General features: G+C 42.7%; 1 protein-coding gene across 2 annotated transcripts; it reads left to right on the forward strand.

Moving 5' to 3' along the window:
- Positions 1-435: 435 nt before the first annotated feature.
- Positions 436-14,850, forward strand: LOC125508901 (puromycin-sensitive aminopeptidase). Of its 2 annotated transcripts, none has more exons than XM_048673699.1 (34): positions 436-587; positions 1,458-1,591; positions 2,158-2,241; positions 2,379-2,426; positions 2,666-2,806; positions 7,869-7,944; positions 8,135-8,214; positions 8,745-8,858; positions 8,947-9,021; positions 9,203-9,310; positions 9,388-9,600; positions 9,714-9,775; positions 9,885-9,912; positions 9,987-10,073; positions 10,194-10,219; positions 10,465-10,528; positions 10,609-10,689; positions 10,812-10,859; positions 10,962-10,980; positions 11,121-11,125; positions 11,242-11,253; positions 11,333-11,389; positions 11,655-11,764; positions 11,830-11,910; positions 12,119-12,302; positions 12,680-12,828; positions 12,917-13,055; positions 13,134-13,280; positions 13,530-13,611; positions 13,698-13,873; positions 13,989-14,099; positions 14,172-14,288; positions 14,384-14,455; positions 14,549-14,850. In XM_048673699.1, exons 2-34 carry the CDS (start codon positions 1,502-1,504, stop codon positions 14,627-14,629), a joined length of 2,967 nt encoding a protein of 988 aa, XP_048529656.1. In that variant the 5' UTR covers positions 436-587; positions 1,458-1,501; the 3' UTR covers positions 14,630-14,850. The 2 variants fall into 2 exon arrangements, with proteins under 2 accessions (XP_048529656.1, XP_048529657.1); XM_048673700.1 differs by having other exon boundaries at positions 8,138-8,214.
- The last annotated feature ends 1,544 nt before the right edge of the window (positions 14,851-16,394 follow it).

The following is a 16,394-nucleotide window of genomic DNA, read 5'->3' on the forward strand; positions in this document are numbered from 1 at the left end:
GACACACGGCTCGTCCATTTTATATCCGTGTGAATGCAAGTCGGACGTAAATATGGACCAGAAATGCGTCTAGACGGATGACGAGCAGACGAATGCATCGGCGGGTTGGGCCGGCGTCCATCCATTTGCATGGGCGGGTTGGGCGGGCTCGTCCATTTTATATAATGCAAATCGAACGTAAATATGGACCGGAAATGCGTAGGGGACGAATTTTCGATTTGCATGGGCGGATTGGGCCGGCGTCCATCCATTTGCATGGGCGGGTTGGGCCGGCGTCCATCCACCGTTTTTGTCCGTCCAGTTGCCCTTACCCCTCCAATTCGCTCTCTCTCTCTCTCTTTCTCTCCCCTCTACAATTTTCTTGAGACAACGGCCCCCCCCCCCCCCCCCCCCCCCTCTCTACTTATCCCCATCGCCCGTATCCCCGGTTACTTGCTCACTCTGGCTCCGAGGAACAGAACCCACAACCTGATCAGGAGGTACGGATCGTTTCTCCTCCATCGAGCTTCCGTCGATCTATCTCACTACCCGTGGTGTTTAATTTGAATCGACCGTGTCTTAGCGAGAGAGGAGACGGCGGCGCCCTGGTAAGTCCCCTCTCTGGCCGTCCTCCTGCTCCCGTACTCGGCAGATCCGTCCGCCCTGCCGGCCCTCCTCCTCCTCCCCTGCGGTTGCCCCCCTAGCCGGCCCTCCTCCTCCCCTGCTTGCTTCTCTTCTGCCCGTGGCCGCCATGGGCTTGCCCGAGCCGTCCGCCGCCGCTCATGCTCCTATTCCCGTCCTCCGGCGTACGTCTCCTGCTCCATCTTCCCTCCCGTGCTCCCTTGTCCCTCCTCCTCTGCTTGCGGGGTCCCAATCTCCTCTGGTCCATAGCCACCAGATCCAGTCGCCCCCTTCCCCTGCCTCTACTCATCTTTCTTGTTCATATATACTCAAGTCTCATCCCCTGCCTCTCCTCATCCTCCCAGCAAGCAATTGCTTAGCATTGTAACAGTCCTTGTTTTTTTTTGGAAAGTTTCCTAACCCTAGTTATATGTTGGTGCAGATCTTACTTTTCCTTGGGAATTTGAAAGACCTATTTAAACTACATGTGTTGTACTTTATTGGCGTATAAACTATTTTTTTTATTTTTTGCGTCAATATTATATGATGTCCCCTTGGATTTCTAGAATATTTGATAAAACATTGCTACATAATCATCCAATTATAGTAACACATTATACAACTTCTGTTTTGATGCATATACTAATGTTGCTATGCATATGACATCCAAACATGATTACGTATTGAAACCTGAGTAGGATTCTGTGAGCCAATTCAATTAACACCCAAACAACCGAATTCGTATTCATGTCCATTACAGTTTCCTGTCTGAATTGGAATTGAAACCAATTCAATACGGAGGCCTTGAATACAGACATCCAAACACAGCATTAATGTTATGATATGGTTTGCTATAGGGTTAAGGTTGAACACCAATTGAGTTCGAGTGTTGGGATTCGGAATGGCTCGTCGTCTCATTAGGCCCGCCGCGGCGTGCCAAGGTTGCGGTTTGGTTAAGGCTGGGTTTCTGGGCGTGGTCTCCCCTCTCCATGTGATTCCACTTTCCCTCAACTACTCACTCGTTTCCTTCCAGTGTTCTCCTGCAAATTGTAGCTAGTTTCCCTTCTAGAGTTTACAAACACCTAATGTTTCAATGTTGGAATTGCTACCGACAGTGTAATTTCAAGTTAAATTACTCCTTTTGTGCTGGTTTGATGGGATTCTTCATTTATTTGCGCATCTGACATAGATTTGTACTTCCTCTGTTTCAAAATAATTGAAGTTTAAGGTTTCTCCTAAGTCAAACTTCATTAAGTTCGGCCAAGTCTTCTATATAAAAGTATATCAACATCCACAACAGAAAATTTGCTCCATTAGATTCATTATGAAATATATTTCCATATTATGTAAATTTGATATTGTAGATCTTTGTATAGACTTGGTCAAACGTAAATAAGTTTGACTGAAGATAATCCTAGAACTTACTATTTTGGTTAGGAGGGAGTACTAGATTGGCAGAGCTCATATTTATGTATTGTGGGGCCGTTCTCTAGCATACTGCCATTGAGTGATCTACTGGGCCTTTCTTGACTACTTTCCTCCTTTTTTTTCTGCCAGTATCAAAGATTGCCTTACTCCTCTTCAAAGAGAGGTTCCCCAGGGAATAAGTACTCTGGCTGCCTCGCTAATCTAACAAAGGAGGTGCGGCCCCTCTTGTAATCTTGTGGTTTCATGATAATGATATATATTTATTGCACATTGTTACCCCCTTTCAGTTTTGGCCTTGTTGCATGCCTTTACTTTGCGTTGCTTATAGATTATGGTGTGCATTGTTGCAGGGTTCACACTGGACAGGAACAAGGTCCAATCCTTTGTTGTCGTTACATGTTAGTTTTATCTTCCATACATCATTACCATCCTTTGTTAAACATTGCGTATGTGTTTCCTCAATGTTGTGTTAATTGGGCTGGCAATAAAGTGTTGCGTTTTATGCAACTAAAAAGAATTTTATGAATTAAATAATATGTACTTTCTGGCAAGTGCGTCCAAATGGCACATTTCTTACTTAATTTCATGTGGCATACATGTATATTCCGTGTTCTTATTATTTTCTTTTGTATTTCAGAGTTCAAAGTTTGTCAGCAAGAGGACAGCTTGTTTGATTGCAACAGGGCCATCTCCTGCTGCAACTGAAGAACCAGAGATGGACCATCCAAAGGAGATATTCTTGAAAGACTACAAAAAACCTGACTACTTGTTTGACACGGTAACTCAGCTTTCTTTTTCAAGCATATACAGCGCACAGCTTTCAGTATATGCGCTTCCATTCTTGGATATTTTCAACTGCTATGGCATATGGGTTGTTTCTGTAGCAGTTCACAAATTTTACTAGGAAGAAATGCTGGTGTGTAGAGTTTATCTGGGTTTGCGGTGCACTATAGCGATGCAATTGCAGTGCTTGTGTGCTGTCTGCACCACCACCACAACAACAAAGCCTTTAGTCCCAAACAAGTTGGGGTAGGGTAGATGTGAGACCCATAAGATCTCGCAACTAACTCATGGTTCTGGCACATGGATAGCAATCTTCCACGCACCCCTGTCCATGGCTAGTTCTTAGTCGATACACCAGTCCTTCAGATCTCTCTTCGCGACTCCTCCCATGTCAAGTTTGGTCTACCGCAACCTCTCTTGACCTTATCGGCACGCTTTAGCTGTCCGCTATGCACTGACGCTTCTACATGCCTGCACTGAATATGCCCAAACCATCTCAGACGATGTTGGACAAGCTTCTCTTCAGTCAACGCTACCCTAGCTCTCTCGTATATCATCATTCCGGACTCGATCCTTCCTTGTGTGGCCACACATCCATCTCAACATGCGCATCTCTGCCACACCTAAGTGTCGAACATGTCGCCTTTTAGACGGCCAACACTCAGCGCCATCCAACATTGCGGGTCGAACCGCCGTCCATCTCAACATGCACATCTCCACCACACCTAACTGTTGAACATGTCACCCTTTAGTCAGCCAACACTCAGCGTCATACAACATTGCGGGTCGAACCGCTGTCCTATAGAACTTGCCTTTTAGCTTTTGTGGCACTCTCTTGTCACAGAGATTGCCAGAAGCTTGGCGCCACTTCATCCATCCGGCTTTGATTCCATGGTTCACATCTTCATCGATATCCCCATCCTTCAGCAGCATAGACCCCAAATATCTAAATGTGTCCTTCTGAGGCACCACCTGCCCATCAAGGTTAACCTCCTCCTCGTGCCTAGTAGTACTGAAACCGCACCTTGTGTACTCGGTTTTAGTTCTACTAAGTCTAAAACCTTTGGATTTCAAGGTTTCTCTCCATAGCTCTAACTTCTTATTGACCCCGTCCGACTATCATCGACTAGCACCACATCATTTGCGAAGGGCATACACCATGGTATATCTCCTTATATATCCGTTGTGACCTCATCCATCACCAGAGCAAAAAGATAAGGGCTCAAAGCTGACCCCTGGTGCAGTCGTATTTTAATCGGGAAGTCATCAATGTCGCCATCACTTGTTCAAACACTTGTCACAACATTATCATACATGTCCTTGATGAGGGTAATGTACTTTGCTGGGACTTTGTGTTTCTCCAAGGCCCACCACATGACATTCCGTGGTATCTTATCGTAGGCCTTCTCTAAGTCAATGAACACCATATGTAGGTCCTTTTGCTCAATGCATCTCTCCATGTGTTGTCGTACCAAGAAAATGGCTTCCATGGTCGACCTCCCAGGCATGAAACCAAAATGATTTTTGGTCACGCTTGTTATACTTTGATAGGGGCAAAGGTGTCCCATCTTTCGATGAGATGGTGGCTATCGTTTTTGGTGGAGTAGACTTTGACGATTCTACTAAGAACGCGTGAGGACGTCGCGCCTTAGCAATCGCTAAACCAACTTTGAGAGGTTATTAACCACGCCGGAGCACGATCAACCTGACCACGAAGGTCTATTTCTTGCGCGCATACGAAGAACAAGCAAGAAACTAAGATTGCAATCTGGATACTACGAATATAAGAGGAAAGCTTTGTTAAACAAATGGGGTTCTGTGATGTCTTTATCTGGTTGTTGAACACAAGCGAAGTATGCGAGTTGCAGCTATGGCGAACTTAATCTAAACAAAACCCAAAGTCTAAACGGCGCCTTACGGGCTGTATTTGTAGGGGGAAAGAGGGTGGATTTCGTCCCCCCTTGGCAAGGTGGGACTAAAACACCTCCTGAGTCGTTTCCCCTACAATACAGATTAAAAAAAATAGCCTATAAGTAGTATTTCAAAATTAAGTGGGCCTGGCCCAAGAATAAGGTGGTGCAACACCTATATTAAGCTATGGACGAAATTTATGAAAAGACATCTTGTATATTTCGTCCATGTCCTTGTGCATCATCATGGTGGCTCCGAAGTGCTGAAAACTTCACCAGAAACTCTGTTCTTGCTCCCCTTGCACGCGCCATCTTCTCCATGCTTGATCATGCTCCAATGTTCATCGTTCTTGTCCATGCTTGGCCCTTCATTTATAAGCAAAACAAATGTATCCAATTTAGGCAGCATCATATTCTCATGAACATTAGAATCATTACCAAGAAACGGAAGTACCTGGTAATTTAATTGGCGTGCGCGAGCTCTAGTAATTGGTCCAGTATATGTAGCAGTAGGGGTGTGGGTGTAACTTTGTTAGTGATGTCCTCATAATGCTTAAGCGATGCTCAATGACTCTCTCCCATAGCTTCATTGTATGGCTCATCATCTTAGTTCCGCGGTACTTAGTACAACTCTAAACATCCCCTTTTTTCTTGAAGATTGGTACTAATATACTTCGTCTCCATTATTCTGGCATCTTGTTTGCCCAAAAGATGAGGTTGACAAGCTTAGTTAGCCATACTATACCTATGTCTCCGAGGCCTCTCCACACCTCAATGGGGATACAATCAAGGACCATCACCTTGCCTCCTTTCATCATTTTTAAAGCCTTCTTGACCACCGACTCCTGGATTGGCCACACAAAACGCCTGCTGGTATCATCAAAGGAGTCATCCAGTTCAATGGTAGAACTCTCATTCTCCCCATTGAACAACTTGTCGAAGTACTCCCGTCATCTATGCTTAATCTCCTCGTCCTTTACTAGGAGCTGGTCTGCTCCATACTTGATGCATTTGACTTGGTTAACATCCCTCGTCTTCCTCTCTCGGATCTTGGTTATCTTATAAATGTCCCTTTTGCCTTCCTTCATGTCTAACCGCTGGAAGAGGTCCTCATACGCCCGACCCCTTGCTTCACTCACAGCTCGCTTTGCGGCCTTCTTTGCCATCTTGTACTTTGCTAAGTTGTCTGCACTCTTATCTAGGTAGAGGCGTCTAAAACAATCTTTCTTCTCCTTAATAGCCTTGTGGACATCATCATTCCACTACCAGGTATCGTTAGCTTCTCTTTTACTGACCGTGGACACTCCAAACTCCTCTGAGGCCACCTTACGAATGCAAGTCACCATCTTCATCCACATATTGTTTGCATCGCCTCCTTCCTCCAAAGGGCCCTCCTTAATGACCCTCTCCTTGAATGCCTGAGCTCCCCCCCCCCCCCCCCCCCCCCCCCCCCCCCCCCTTGAGCTTCCACCACTTCGTTCTAGCGACTTTGGCACGCTTATCCCGCTGGACATGAATCCGAAAGCGGAAGTCAGCCACCACTAGCTTATGCTGAGGGACAACACTCTCTCCAAGTATCACCCTACAATCTAGACACGCACGCCTGTCATCTCTTCTTGAGAGGATGAAATCAATCTAGCTAGAGTGCTGACCACTACTAAAAGTCACTAATGTGATTCTCTCTTTTGAAAGAGGGGTGTTAGCTATGATCATGTCGTAGACTAGAGCAAAGCTTAAGACATCTTCTTCTCCTTGATTCCTAATGCCATAACCAAAGCCTCCATGCACCCCTTCAAAACCTGTGTTAGATGTATCCACGTGGCCATTGAGGTCTCCTATGAAGAGCTTCTCGCTAATCGGTACACTCTTAACCAGAACTCCCTCTTGGTGTTCTCATTGTGGCCTACTTGCGAGGCATGCGCGCTGATAACATTGAGAACTAAGGCCCTGTTCGGATCTCCACCGGCTTCCTGAAATAGCTGGCTTCCCCGCTTCTAGCTGGCTTCTAGCTTCTTGGTGGAGCATCGACTCGTTCGGCTGTACGTGCTCAATTCCTTACGTACGCATGGACTGGTAGCCCAGGAAATCAGGCTAAAGCCTGTTCGGCCGTGGTTTGGGCCAGTCATATTGGCCCAGTTCGGTGGAGGAAGCAGGTTCTAGTGGCCGAAACGGTACGTGAGGCTCACTTCGGAAGGGTAGTGGAATGTAATTTCAATCAACTCCTGCCTTCCATGTGTCGAGGGCCAGCTTGAAGCGATCGAAACGGTACGCAAGGTACACTTTGGAAGGGCATTCCCATGTAATTTTGACCAACTCCCGCTTCTCTATTTCGCGAAGCTGGTCTGGCGCTGCTCCTCATCTCTGTCAAAATTGCACTACGTATTCTCTGTCTACACGGAGCCGGCTCCTCGGAGCAGAGCCGTTCGGCTGGCTTCTCGGAGCAAGTTTAGGAAGCCATCTTCTAGAGAGCTTCCAAATGGAGCCTAAGTCCCCAACTACCAGCTTGACCAGGATAATCCGCCCCCCATGTCTTTTGACGTCTACCACTCCATACTTGAGGCTCTTGTTGAGCGAGACGCCTACTCCATTTCTGTTTGCAGTCGTCCCCGTGTACCACTACTTGAAGCTGGAATCCTCCACCTCCTTCGCCTTTTGTCCCCTCCATTTGGTTTCTTGGACGCAAAGAATATCCACACCTCCCAGCTGTATCAACTAGCTCCTGAAACCTACCTGTCAGGGACCCTATGTTCCAGCTACCTAAGCAGATCCTCCTAGGCTCGGCTAGCTTCCTCACCCTTCACACTCGTCGAGTCAAATGCGAAGACCCTTTCTCATTTTCCAGTACAACGGGGTGTCGATGTGGCGCGTCGCTGAAAGGGTTACGCCCCAACAAAAATCTTCTAGGTTTCATCACCATAAGAGTGGCTGAGTTTTCATGTTGTCTCTCCAAGCCTATCACAACCCTCCTCCTTTACCCGGGCTTGGGACCAGCTATGTTGAGACAACATAAGCGGAGTTGTGTGCTGGCTGCATGATAAAATAAATTCAAGTCAAAATTATACTTCCCCTGTAAATTAGCCATAGATTTTGCTATTTTCTATCTGTACAGTACTTCTAACTTCTTACTGTTACAAAATTATTCTGCAGGTGGATTTAGAATTTCAACTTGGTGATGAAAAGACCATGGTTACTTCTAAAATAGCTGTATCTCCAGGCAATGAAGGTGAAGATTCATCCTGGGAGCTGTACTTTAGTTAGAGAATCATAGCAGTGTTGTACCTTTTGAAACATGTCATTAGTTTTCTAGTTAGATGCTTCAGGACTTTCTTGTATATTTGTTTGTTCATCTATTATTTTTCTCAGTTTGAGACGTTCAAAATGAGGTTCTGGACCTCATCACAAACTCTTTGTAGCAGGCACCTCATCTCCACTCGCTCTTCATGGATGTGATCTGAAGCTGTTATCAATCAAAATCAATGGCACAGAGCTGAAGGTACTTCATGTGATCTACTTTTGCCATGTAGCATGATGTCGCGTGTGCATGTGCTCACATGATCCACATAAGTTCATGATTTTGAGAAATAAGTTGGGAATAAGGTGAAATTATTCTAGGGTGGTCGAAACCTTTGTTCACGGTTAAATATTAGACGCAGTTTACACGCAATGTTCTTATTTGGAACAGAAGTAGTTGGACAAAGCACATGCATGTACATGACAGACAGAGAAAGAAGCCCATCTATTAGCTGTAGTAGATTTTATCAGTGGCCAAGAGAATAAGCAGTCCCACTGGGCATTCATACTGCATTCTTCAGGCTATACTTTCCACCTAGCTATTACATGTACACCTGTAATTGCGACTCCACACTGAGTAGTAGCAAACATCTGTTTTTATCCCAATATCTGTGTGTCTAATTATTTGAAGCCCAGTGTGGTTCATAAGTGTATTCATGCAGAAGTTCCTGCATCTTTTGGATGTAATGTAAGTATGCTAATTATCTGACTTGTGTATACTCTGAACACTAGAGTGACAAGTATACAGTTGATCCACGCCATCTGACGATTTTGACACCACCTGCTGGTGTATTCAACATGGAAATTGTTACGGAGATTTATCCTCAGCTCAACACATCTTTGGAGGTACAAACCACTGGGAGGGGCACAAACTTTATTACTTCTTGGAATTAAGATCTCTTGTATTCTGTTCTGATTTGTTATAAGCTTACAGGGTCTGTACAGGTCGACTGGTAATTTTTGCACCCAATGTGAAGCAGAAGGATTCCGGAAAATTACCTACTTTCAGGTAGGTTTGCCATTTTGGAAATTATGCTCAATAGGTAACCGTGATGATTTTCTCTGTTGTAGGAGTATGCATATGCATGAAACTAATCAATCTCGTTTTTCTGTCCATCAAAGATTATGTTTTACCTTTTTTTTCTGGTGATGAGATGACTTACATTTGCAAATATTAAATGCTATCACAGGATCGCCCGGACGTGATGGCAAAATATACTTGTCGTATTGAAGGTGATAAAACTCTGTATCCGGTGTTGTTGTCTAACGGCAATCTTATCGAACAGGGTGATCTTGAGGTACACTGCTTTCATGTGCAATTGTCAGAGCGACCACACCGATGTGCTCAACCACATGCTTTTTTTTTGAACTATAGGGTGGAAAGCATTACGCACTATGGGAGGACCCATTCAAGAAACCATGCTACTTGTTTGCGCTAGTTGCTGGTCAGTTGGAGTGCCGGGAGGACTCATTTGTTACATGTTCTGGCCGCAAAGTTACACTTCGAATTTGGACTCCTGCTCAAGATTTGCCAAAAACATCACATGCTATGTATTCTCTTAAAGAAGCTATGAAATGGGATGAGGAGGTTGGTCTACTAGACTGATTTGTCTTGGTTATTTTGCTACAATTATTTAGCAGAATAAGTGACATAATTACTAATCAGATAATTAATCTAATTCCACCTCTGTGTTGTTCCAGGTTTTTGGTCTTGAATATGATCTTGATTTGTTCAACATTGTTGTTGTTCCTGATTTCAATATGTAAGTTTGTTTCCTATTTGCATCGGCATTCTGCCCAAAAATGGTGGTATTATGATTTTTTTTAATGGCATTGCCTTGCCCTGATAAAACAACTTTGTATTATTCGCAGGGGAGCAATGGAAAACAAGAGCTTGAACGTAAGAATTTGCCTCTGCTTAGAAAATATATTTGCAGACAAAAATTTGATGATGTTCTGTTTATCAACGAACAGGTATTTCAATCTAGACTTGTGCTAGCATCACCAGAAGCTGCCACTGATGGTGATTATGCTGCAATTTTGGGTGTCATTGGACATGAGGTATATCACATAGAAGTTTCAGTTTTTCTTTTCCAATATGTATTTGTTATGGCCACATAATTTTGATATTTTTATTGAATTTGGTTATACTTCTGATCTTGGCTGCATGTATTTCTGCAGTATTTCCACAACTGGACTGGGAATAGGTAGTTATCTCAACAACACACCATACTGGATGTATCTTTTATTGTTTTTGCTTTCTTAGAAGATAAAGGGTCTGGTTGGCCTGTTGCTGATCGCATCTTTACTAGGGTTTTCAGCTATTCCACTTCGAAACATTTTGAACCTTGAAAGGGAAAGCATATTGAAGCAACTATGTTTTTTCCTGATGCGGCCATATGCATGATTAGTCTAGACTGGAAATAATCTCTTTGTGCCTATCTAATTGCAGAGTGACTTGCCGTGATTGGTTCCAACTAACATTGAAAGAAGGACTAACTGTCTTCAGGGATCAGGTATTCATGCAGTAGATCATAATGTTATGTAATGTAAATTTGCTTTTATTTTTTCTAAACTAATTAAGGATGTTGTGCAGGAATTCTCATCAGATCTTGGCTGTCGCACAGTAAAGCGCATAGCTGATGTCTCTAAACTTAGATCCTATCAATTCCCTCAGGTTCTTTACATGTGCATTCTGTGTTACTACATTTCTCATTAGTCGGATGTAGATCCTGCAATGAACTTCCAGCCACAAGGTTTCTTCTGTTCTTTAATCATTGCTTATTCCTTGATATCCAGGATGCTGGGCCTATGGCACATCCTATTCGCCCCCTTTCATATATCAAGGTAATCATACTTAAGTCTCAGTTGTTTGATTTTAATTACTGCTAAACGTACAAGTACCATAAGTATCTGTGGTATAATTATTTTTTTGAATTTGATTTCCAGATGGACAACTTCTATACCGGTCAGTTGCTTTTTCTGAAATATTATGCACTTAATAGGGTGTACAACAATGTTAACTAATTACTTCCAATCCCTGATAAAACCCTGAAACTTTTCTGATGAACATTCTTTGGTGACCTTGAATGTGGATGACATGGTCAGTCACGGTATGCTTTTTCCCTGTTCTGTTTTGTATTAGCTAAGCTTTGCAATGGAAATCTTCTGACATTCTCTTTTGCTGCTTTTTACCTCATCATCTGATGGTTATGGAATTTCCGCACAGGTTTACGAAAAGGTATTGGGTTTAGCTTGTCATCTCATGTGACTTAGACAATAACTGTAGGATGTAACAAATGGATATGCACTTCTTGTAGGGTGCTGAAGTCGTCAGGATGTACAAGACAATGTTTGGAGCTTCAGGGTTTCGAAAGGTAAAAGTCAAGTGTGGTAACTGTGTTTTGGTCATGTCCTTCTTTTACACAATTGTACTATTTCTTAATTATGAAAAATCAGTGGGCACTCAATTATTTCCTACTCTTCTATTTTGGCCAAAAAGGAGGCACCTAATATGCAGGACATATCTGTGATGTGAATCTGCTACATATTATGCATGCCATGGGGTGTCTCTCCTCTTCAGCTGTTGAATATTTGTTATATATTCATGCGGCTTATTTACCAGATCGTCTTCTGTTGCAGGGCATGGATCTTTACTTCCAAAGGCATGATGGACAAGCCGTGACTTGTGAAGACTTTTACGCAGCCATGTGTGATGCAAATAATGCACACTTGCCGAACTTTTTACAATGGTAATACATGTCAATCATTTTACCTGTTGCATGCACGATCTGATTTCGAAAGATCCATCCAATAGGTACTCTCAAGCAGGTACACCTACTGTAAAGGTAACTTCATCATATGATGAAGGTTCCCAGGCATTCTCTTTGAAATTAAGGTAAGCTTTCACATTCTCCATTTTTTATCTACCTCTACCAAACTTGATAAAATAATCTACGTTGAGATTATTCTTCCATTTTACTCTATTTCCGTTTTCCTTCCGTCAATTCTAACAGAAAGTAATTTTGTGTGCCCTGTTATTCAGCTCTTTGTAGCTTATTTTTGGGAGGGTTGCTAAATTCATCTTCCTTCTTTTAATCTTTTAGTCAAGAAGTGCCCCCTACCCCTGGCCAACCGATGAAAGAGCCAATGTTCATACCTGTTGCTGTTGGACTTGTTGATTCGACCGGAAAAGATATGCCCCTGACTTCCATCTACAGTGACGGAAGGGTCCAAACACTCTCTAATGATGGTCATCCAATCTTCACCACAGTGCTTCAGTTTAAGAAGGTACACAATTATTAGTCTTCCTGCAAAAAGGTTCTCTTAAACGCCAATGGCAAGCCTTTTTTCTTTTTGAACAAGCAAAGCTGTAACTTGGTCTGTGCTTGTAACTACCATCTATAGTAGCATCCCGTGCAGTTCAGCTGCAGTATTCTCCATTCTTCATTCAGTCTTGTATCTTCTGCATTAGTCTTCTGTACATTCGAAAGTCATTTTTGCTGGATCTTAATGTCTGTAGGAATTCAGATTTGAACAAAAATCAAGTAATTTATCTTTCATCAGCTTATCAGCCTTCTCTATATGTGCAATAGATATTCAATTGTTTATTCACATTCTTGTCTGATTTTTAAAGTCGCTGAATGAGATATGCTTTGATCTTTCAGAATGAGGAAGAGTTTATATTCAATAATGTGCCTGAGAGACCAGTTCCTTCCTTGTTGAGGGGATACAGTGCTCCCATCCGTCTTGATTCTGATCTGACTGAGAGTGACTTATATTTCTTACTTGCCAATGATTCAGATGAATTTAACAGGTTTCTTCTTGTTTACTTGTTAAATATTTTAATGTGGAGTTGAATATAACAATGCAGAGTTGAATATAACAATTCTTGTATTCCATAGATGGGAAGCAGGTCAAATATTGGCACGCAAATTGATGTTCAGTCTTGTGGCTGACTTCCAACAACAGAAAACACTGGCCCTAAATACAAAATTTGTTGATGGACTTAGAGCAATCCTGCGAAGCACAAGCTTGGATAAAGTAATTATTGTTCTGCCCCAGTTGTGATTTATGACTGCAAAATTTATAGTTATAAAGGGCTAATCTGAGTTCCTACAGGAATTCATTGCAAAAGCAATAACTCTGCCTGGTCAAGGTGAGATTATGGATATGATGTCAATTGCAGATCCCGATGCAGTTCATGCTGTCCGGACCTTTATTAAGAAAGAACTCGCCTTTCAACTCAAGGACGATCTTCTCGCAGCTGTAAGTGACATCAGGCAACATTTTAAAGTTGTCTGAAATTTGTGGCAATGTGCTCTATTTTAGTAACTGGTTTTTAGGCAATATTGAGTGAAGATCTAGACTATACTATTCAGTAAATCACTATGAGTGGGGGGTCATTATTTGGGCATTTGATAACAAACCAGTGAAGTAGTTTTAATCTTGTTTTTGTTACTAGCCAGTAGGCTGTTGCAATTTTGTCCTCATTCCCTCATTATTTGTTCGTCATAGGTAACAAGCAACAGAAGCTCTGAAGCTTATGCATTTAACCATGATAGCGTGGCTCGCCGTGCGTTGAAAAATACATGTCTTGGTATGTTCTTATTTTTGTAAGTTCTGCTCCAAAATGGGAAGGTTTCAGGCAGCGTATCTTAATATATTCCTGGGTGATGTTTGCAGCTTATCTTGCATCCCTGAATGAGCCAGATGTCACTGAACTTGCATTAAATGAATACAAGTGTGCTACTAACATGACCGAGCAGTTTGCTGCATTAGCAGCATTGTCTCAAAATCCAGGTCAAGTCCGTGAGGATGCCCTTTTGGACTTCTATAACAAATGGCAGCAAGATTATTTGGTAAGATAGTTACTGCATGTACATAATTAATTCTTGCCAAATTATTTTATTGTACCACCTAAGTGAAGAGTAATTTCTGTTACATGGGAGCTTATACTTGCTTGTGTTCCAATAGGTTGTAAGCAAGTGGTTTGCTCTTCAAGCTACCTCGGACATTCCTGGAAATGTAGCCAATGTTCAAAAGTTACTGGCTCATCCTGCTTTTGATATGCGGAATCCGAACAAGGTACATGGTGTTAGCTGGACGTTTTTGGCATTTAAATTGGTCTAGAGTTTTGAAGATTTGCTTCTGGCTTAGGTATACTCTTTAATTGGAGGATTTTGTGGGTCACCTGTGAGTTTTCATGCGAAAGATGGTTCTGGCTACAAGTTCTTGGGTGAAGTTGTCTTACAGCTCGACAAAATAAATCCTCAGGTTTCCTTAACTGTAATTGCTAAATGAATAAACACCTTGCTTCCATTTTGTGTTTCAACTGGTTTTGATTACATTTGTTACATTAAACAATGTAGGTGGCATCCCGCATGGTTTCAGCGTTCTCTCGATGGAGGAGATATGATGAGACCAGACAAGCTCTTGCTAAGGTCTGTCTAAAAGTCCTAACTCTCTGCATTTAAATCGCAATGGGTTGCTTGTATTGCATAAACAGGTACTCTAAACGCTACTTTCTTCTACAGGCCCAGCTGGAGATGATCATCTCAGCCAATGGACTCTCTGAAAATGTCTATGAGATAGCTTTGAAAAGTTTGGCAGCTTAGTTTCCTGATGCAAAGAAACAATTTGACTCTGCCAGTCGGTTCGACACAGAAAGTGTACTTAACTGAATATATTCTACTACTGTATCTGGCATAAGTAAAATAACAGGCTACTGTAGTGGCAATACATTTGAATTCTGGCATTATTGTTGTAATGTGGTGTTGAATCATGTTTTCCTGAAAGACGGTGCCACCGGTTAATACTCAGGGCACTTTTGAGTACATGCGCCACATGTCAAAATCAGTGGCAAATCATATGGAGCCAAATGGATGAAGTCAACGTCATGCCTATTTTGAAATTTTAAAATGTATTACTACCTCTATTAGGGAATACCTAACATGGTTTTAGTTCAAAGTGGAGGGAGTACTTTCAAACCAACCAGCGAAAAAAATAATCTGCTTTCACTATGTGGACTTCTTTGAAACTAGTTCTCGTATGGGCATGTTATTTTTGAAAATCAACTTTATGGTAGCAATGTGCTTTTCTAGCACAGATCGGTTTTCTATCACAACAAAAGCCAATGATTTGTTTTACATTATTTGATGGAGAAAAACATATTCCTGAAAAATTGTTGCTTGCATATCATTCAAGCAATATTTTGCTTATATGTTACCTTTGGCCACGCTAATTTGTGTTTTGAAAGATACACGGCTGAAGTTTTAAAGTACTATAATAACATTTTTAATTGTGGAACTTGCTTTTTCATATATATCAATTGAAATATGTCCACTTTGATTCTAACTTTGAAGGCCGTGTGATGAGAAACATATATATACACACAAAAATATAGCATTATTAGGATTTAGTTTTACACAAAAAAGAAGCAACTTATTGGTATGTGCTACAAAAAGCAAGTTCGTACCATAAACTTGCTTTTCTAGTGTAAAATTGTGTTTTGAAAATATTTATTGAAACATGCCCATATGGGATCTAATTTTGAAGAACTCATTTTCAGATAATGAAGGCGGATTTTGATTTGACCGGTGAGCTTGAAAGTAATACATTTTTGAAATATCAGGATAGGTTTGCATGGCGCTGACATAATCTACTTTGTGTATACGTGGCATATTTTTTAGTATGTTGCTTGAGTGCAGATGTGTGCCCCTGTACTTGCGGGCGCTATGCAACCTATAAAGGATGCTAGGCTATCCGTCATTTCTGGAGCAACCGGGTGTGCTGCGCTCGTTGGATCGAACGATCTATTTACTGTTGCTGCGTTTTGGCTGCTTGCAGCTGGTTCACCGTTGGTTTTCTTTCACATTCTTAGCTGCTTCACAGGTGGATGACAAATGGGGCTCGCTATGTGTGGGGTCAAGAGAACAGGATGGTTTTTCTTTAGTTGTGCGTGAGAAAAGTATACAACCTTAGACGGACGAGTAGTACAAGAAAAAGGCGACGCGGCTTTCTCCTCTAGCTTCTCGTTTCCTCTTCCCACCCAATCGCTTGCCGTCATCAAGGCCTCCTCCACCCCGCTGCTCATCTCCACCTCCCGCGTGCCCTCTCGGTAGCGGCCACATCCGCTGCGGTGCATCCCCTCTCGGCCGCCACCTCTCCTCATCTCCTCGTTTCCTCCCAGGTTCCCGATCTGGAGCGAGAGAGGCAGACCGGCAACAAGCGCCGGCACCGCCGTGGGATGATGGAGGCCGACACCTCGCCTCACCTCCTCCCGTGTTCCGGTGGGGCCACCGAGGACGAGGGGAGCAACAACCATAGCAGGTGTGGTGCCGACGAACGCGAGCAGCAGCAGCAGGCGGTAGTGCTGGCGCA

This window comes from Triticum urartu, chromosome 5 (genome assembly GCF_003073215.2).
Source record: "Triticum urartu cultivar G1812 chromosome 5, Tu2.1, whole genome shotgun sequence".
NCBI classification, from domain to species: Eukaryota; Viridiplantae; Streptophyta; class Magnoliopsida; order Poales; family Poaceae; genus Triticum; species Triticum urartu.

Bases quoted from the DNA above. Each gene is read 5' to 3' on its own strand.
- LOC125508901 (XM_048673699.1), top strand. From the start codon at position 1,502: ATGGCTCGTCGTCTCATTAGGCCCGCCGCGGCGTGCCAAGGTTGCGGT. The intron at 12,303-12,679 runs GTACACAATTAT...TTGATCTTTCAG, and splicing joins CAGTGCTTCAGTTTAAGAAG to AATGAGGAAGAGTTTATATT. The intron at 14,100-14,171 runs GTACATGGTGTT...CTTCTGGCTTAG, and splicing joins ATATGCGGAATCCGAACAAG to GTATACTCTTTAATTGGAGG.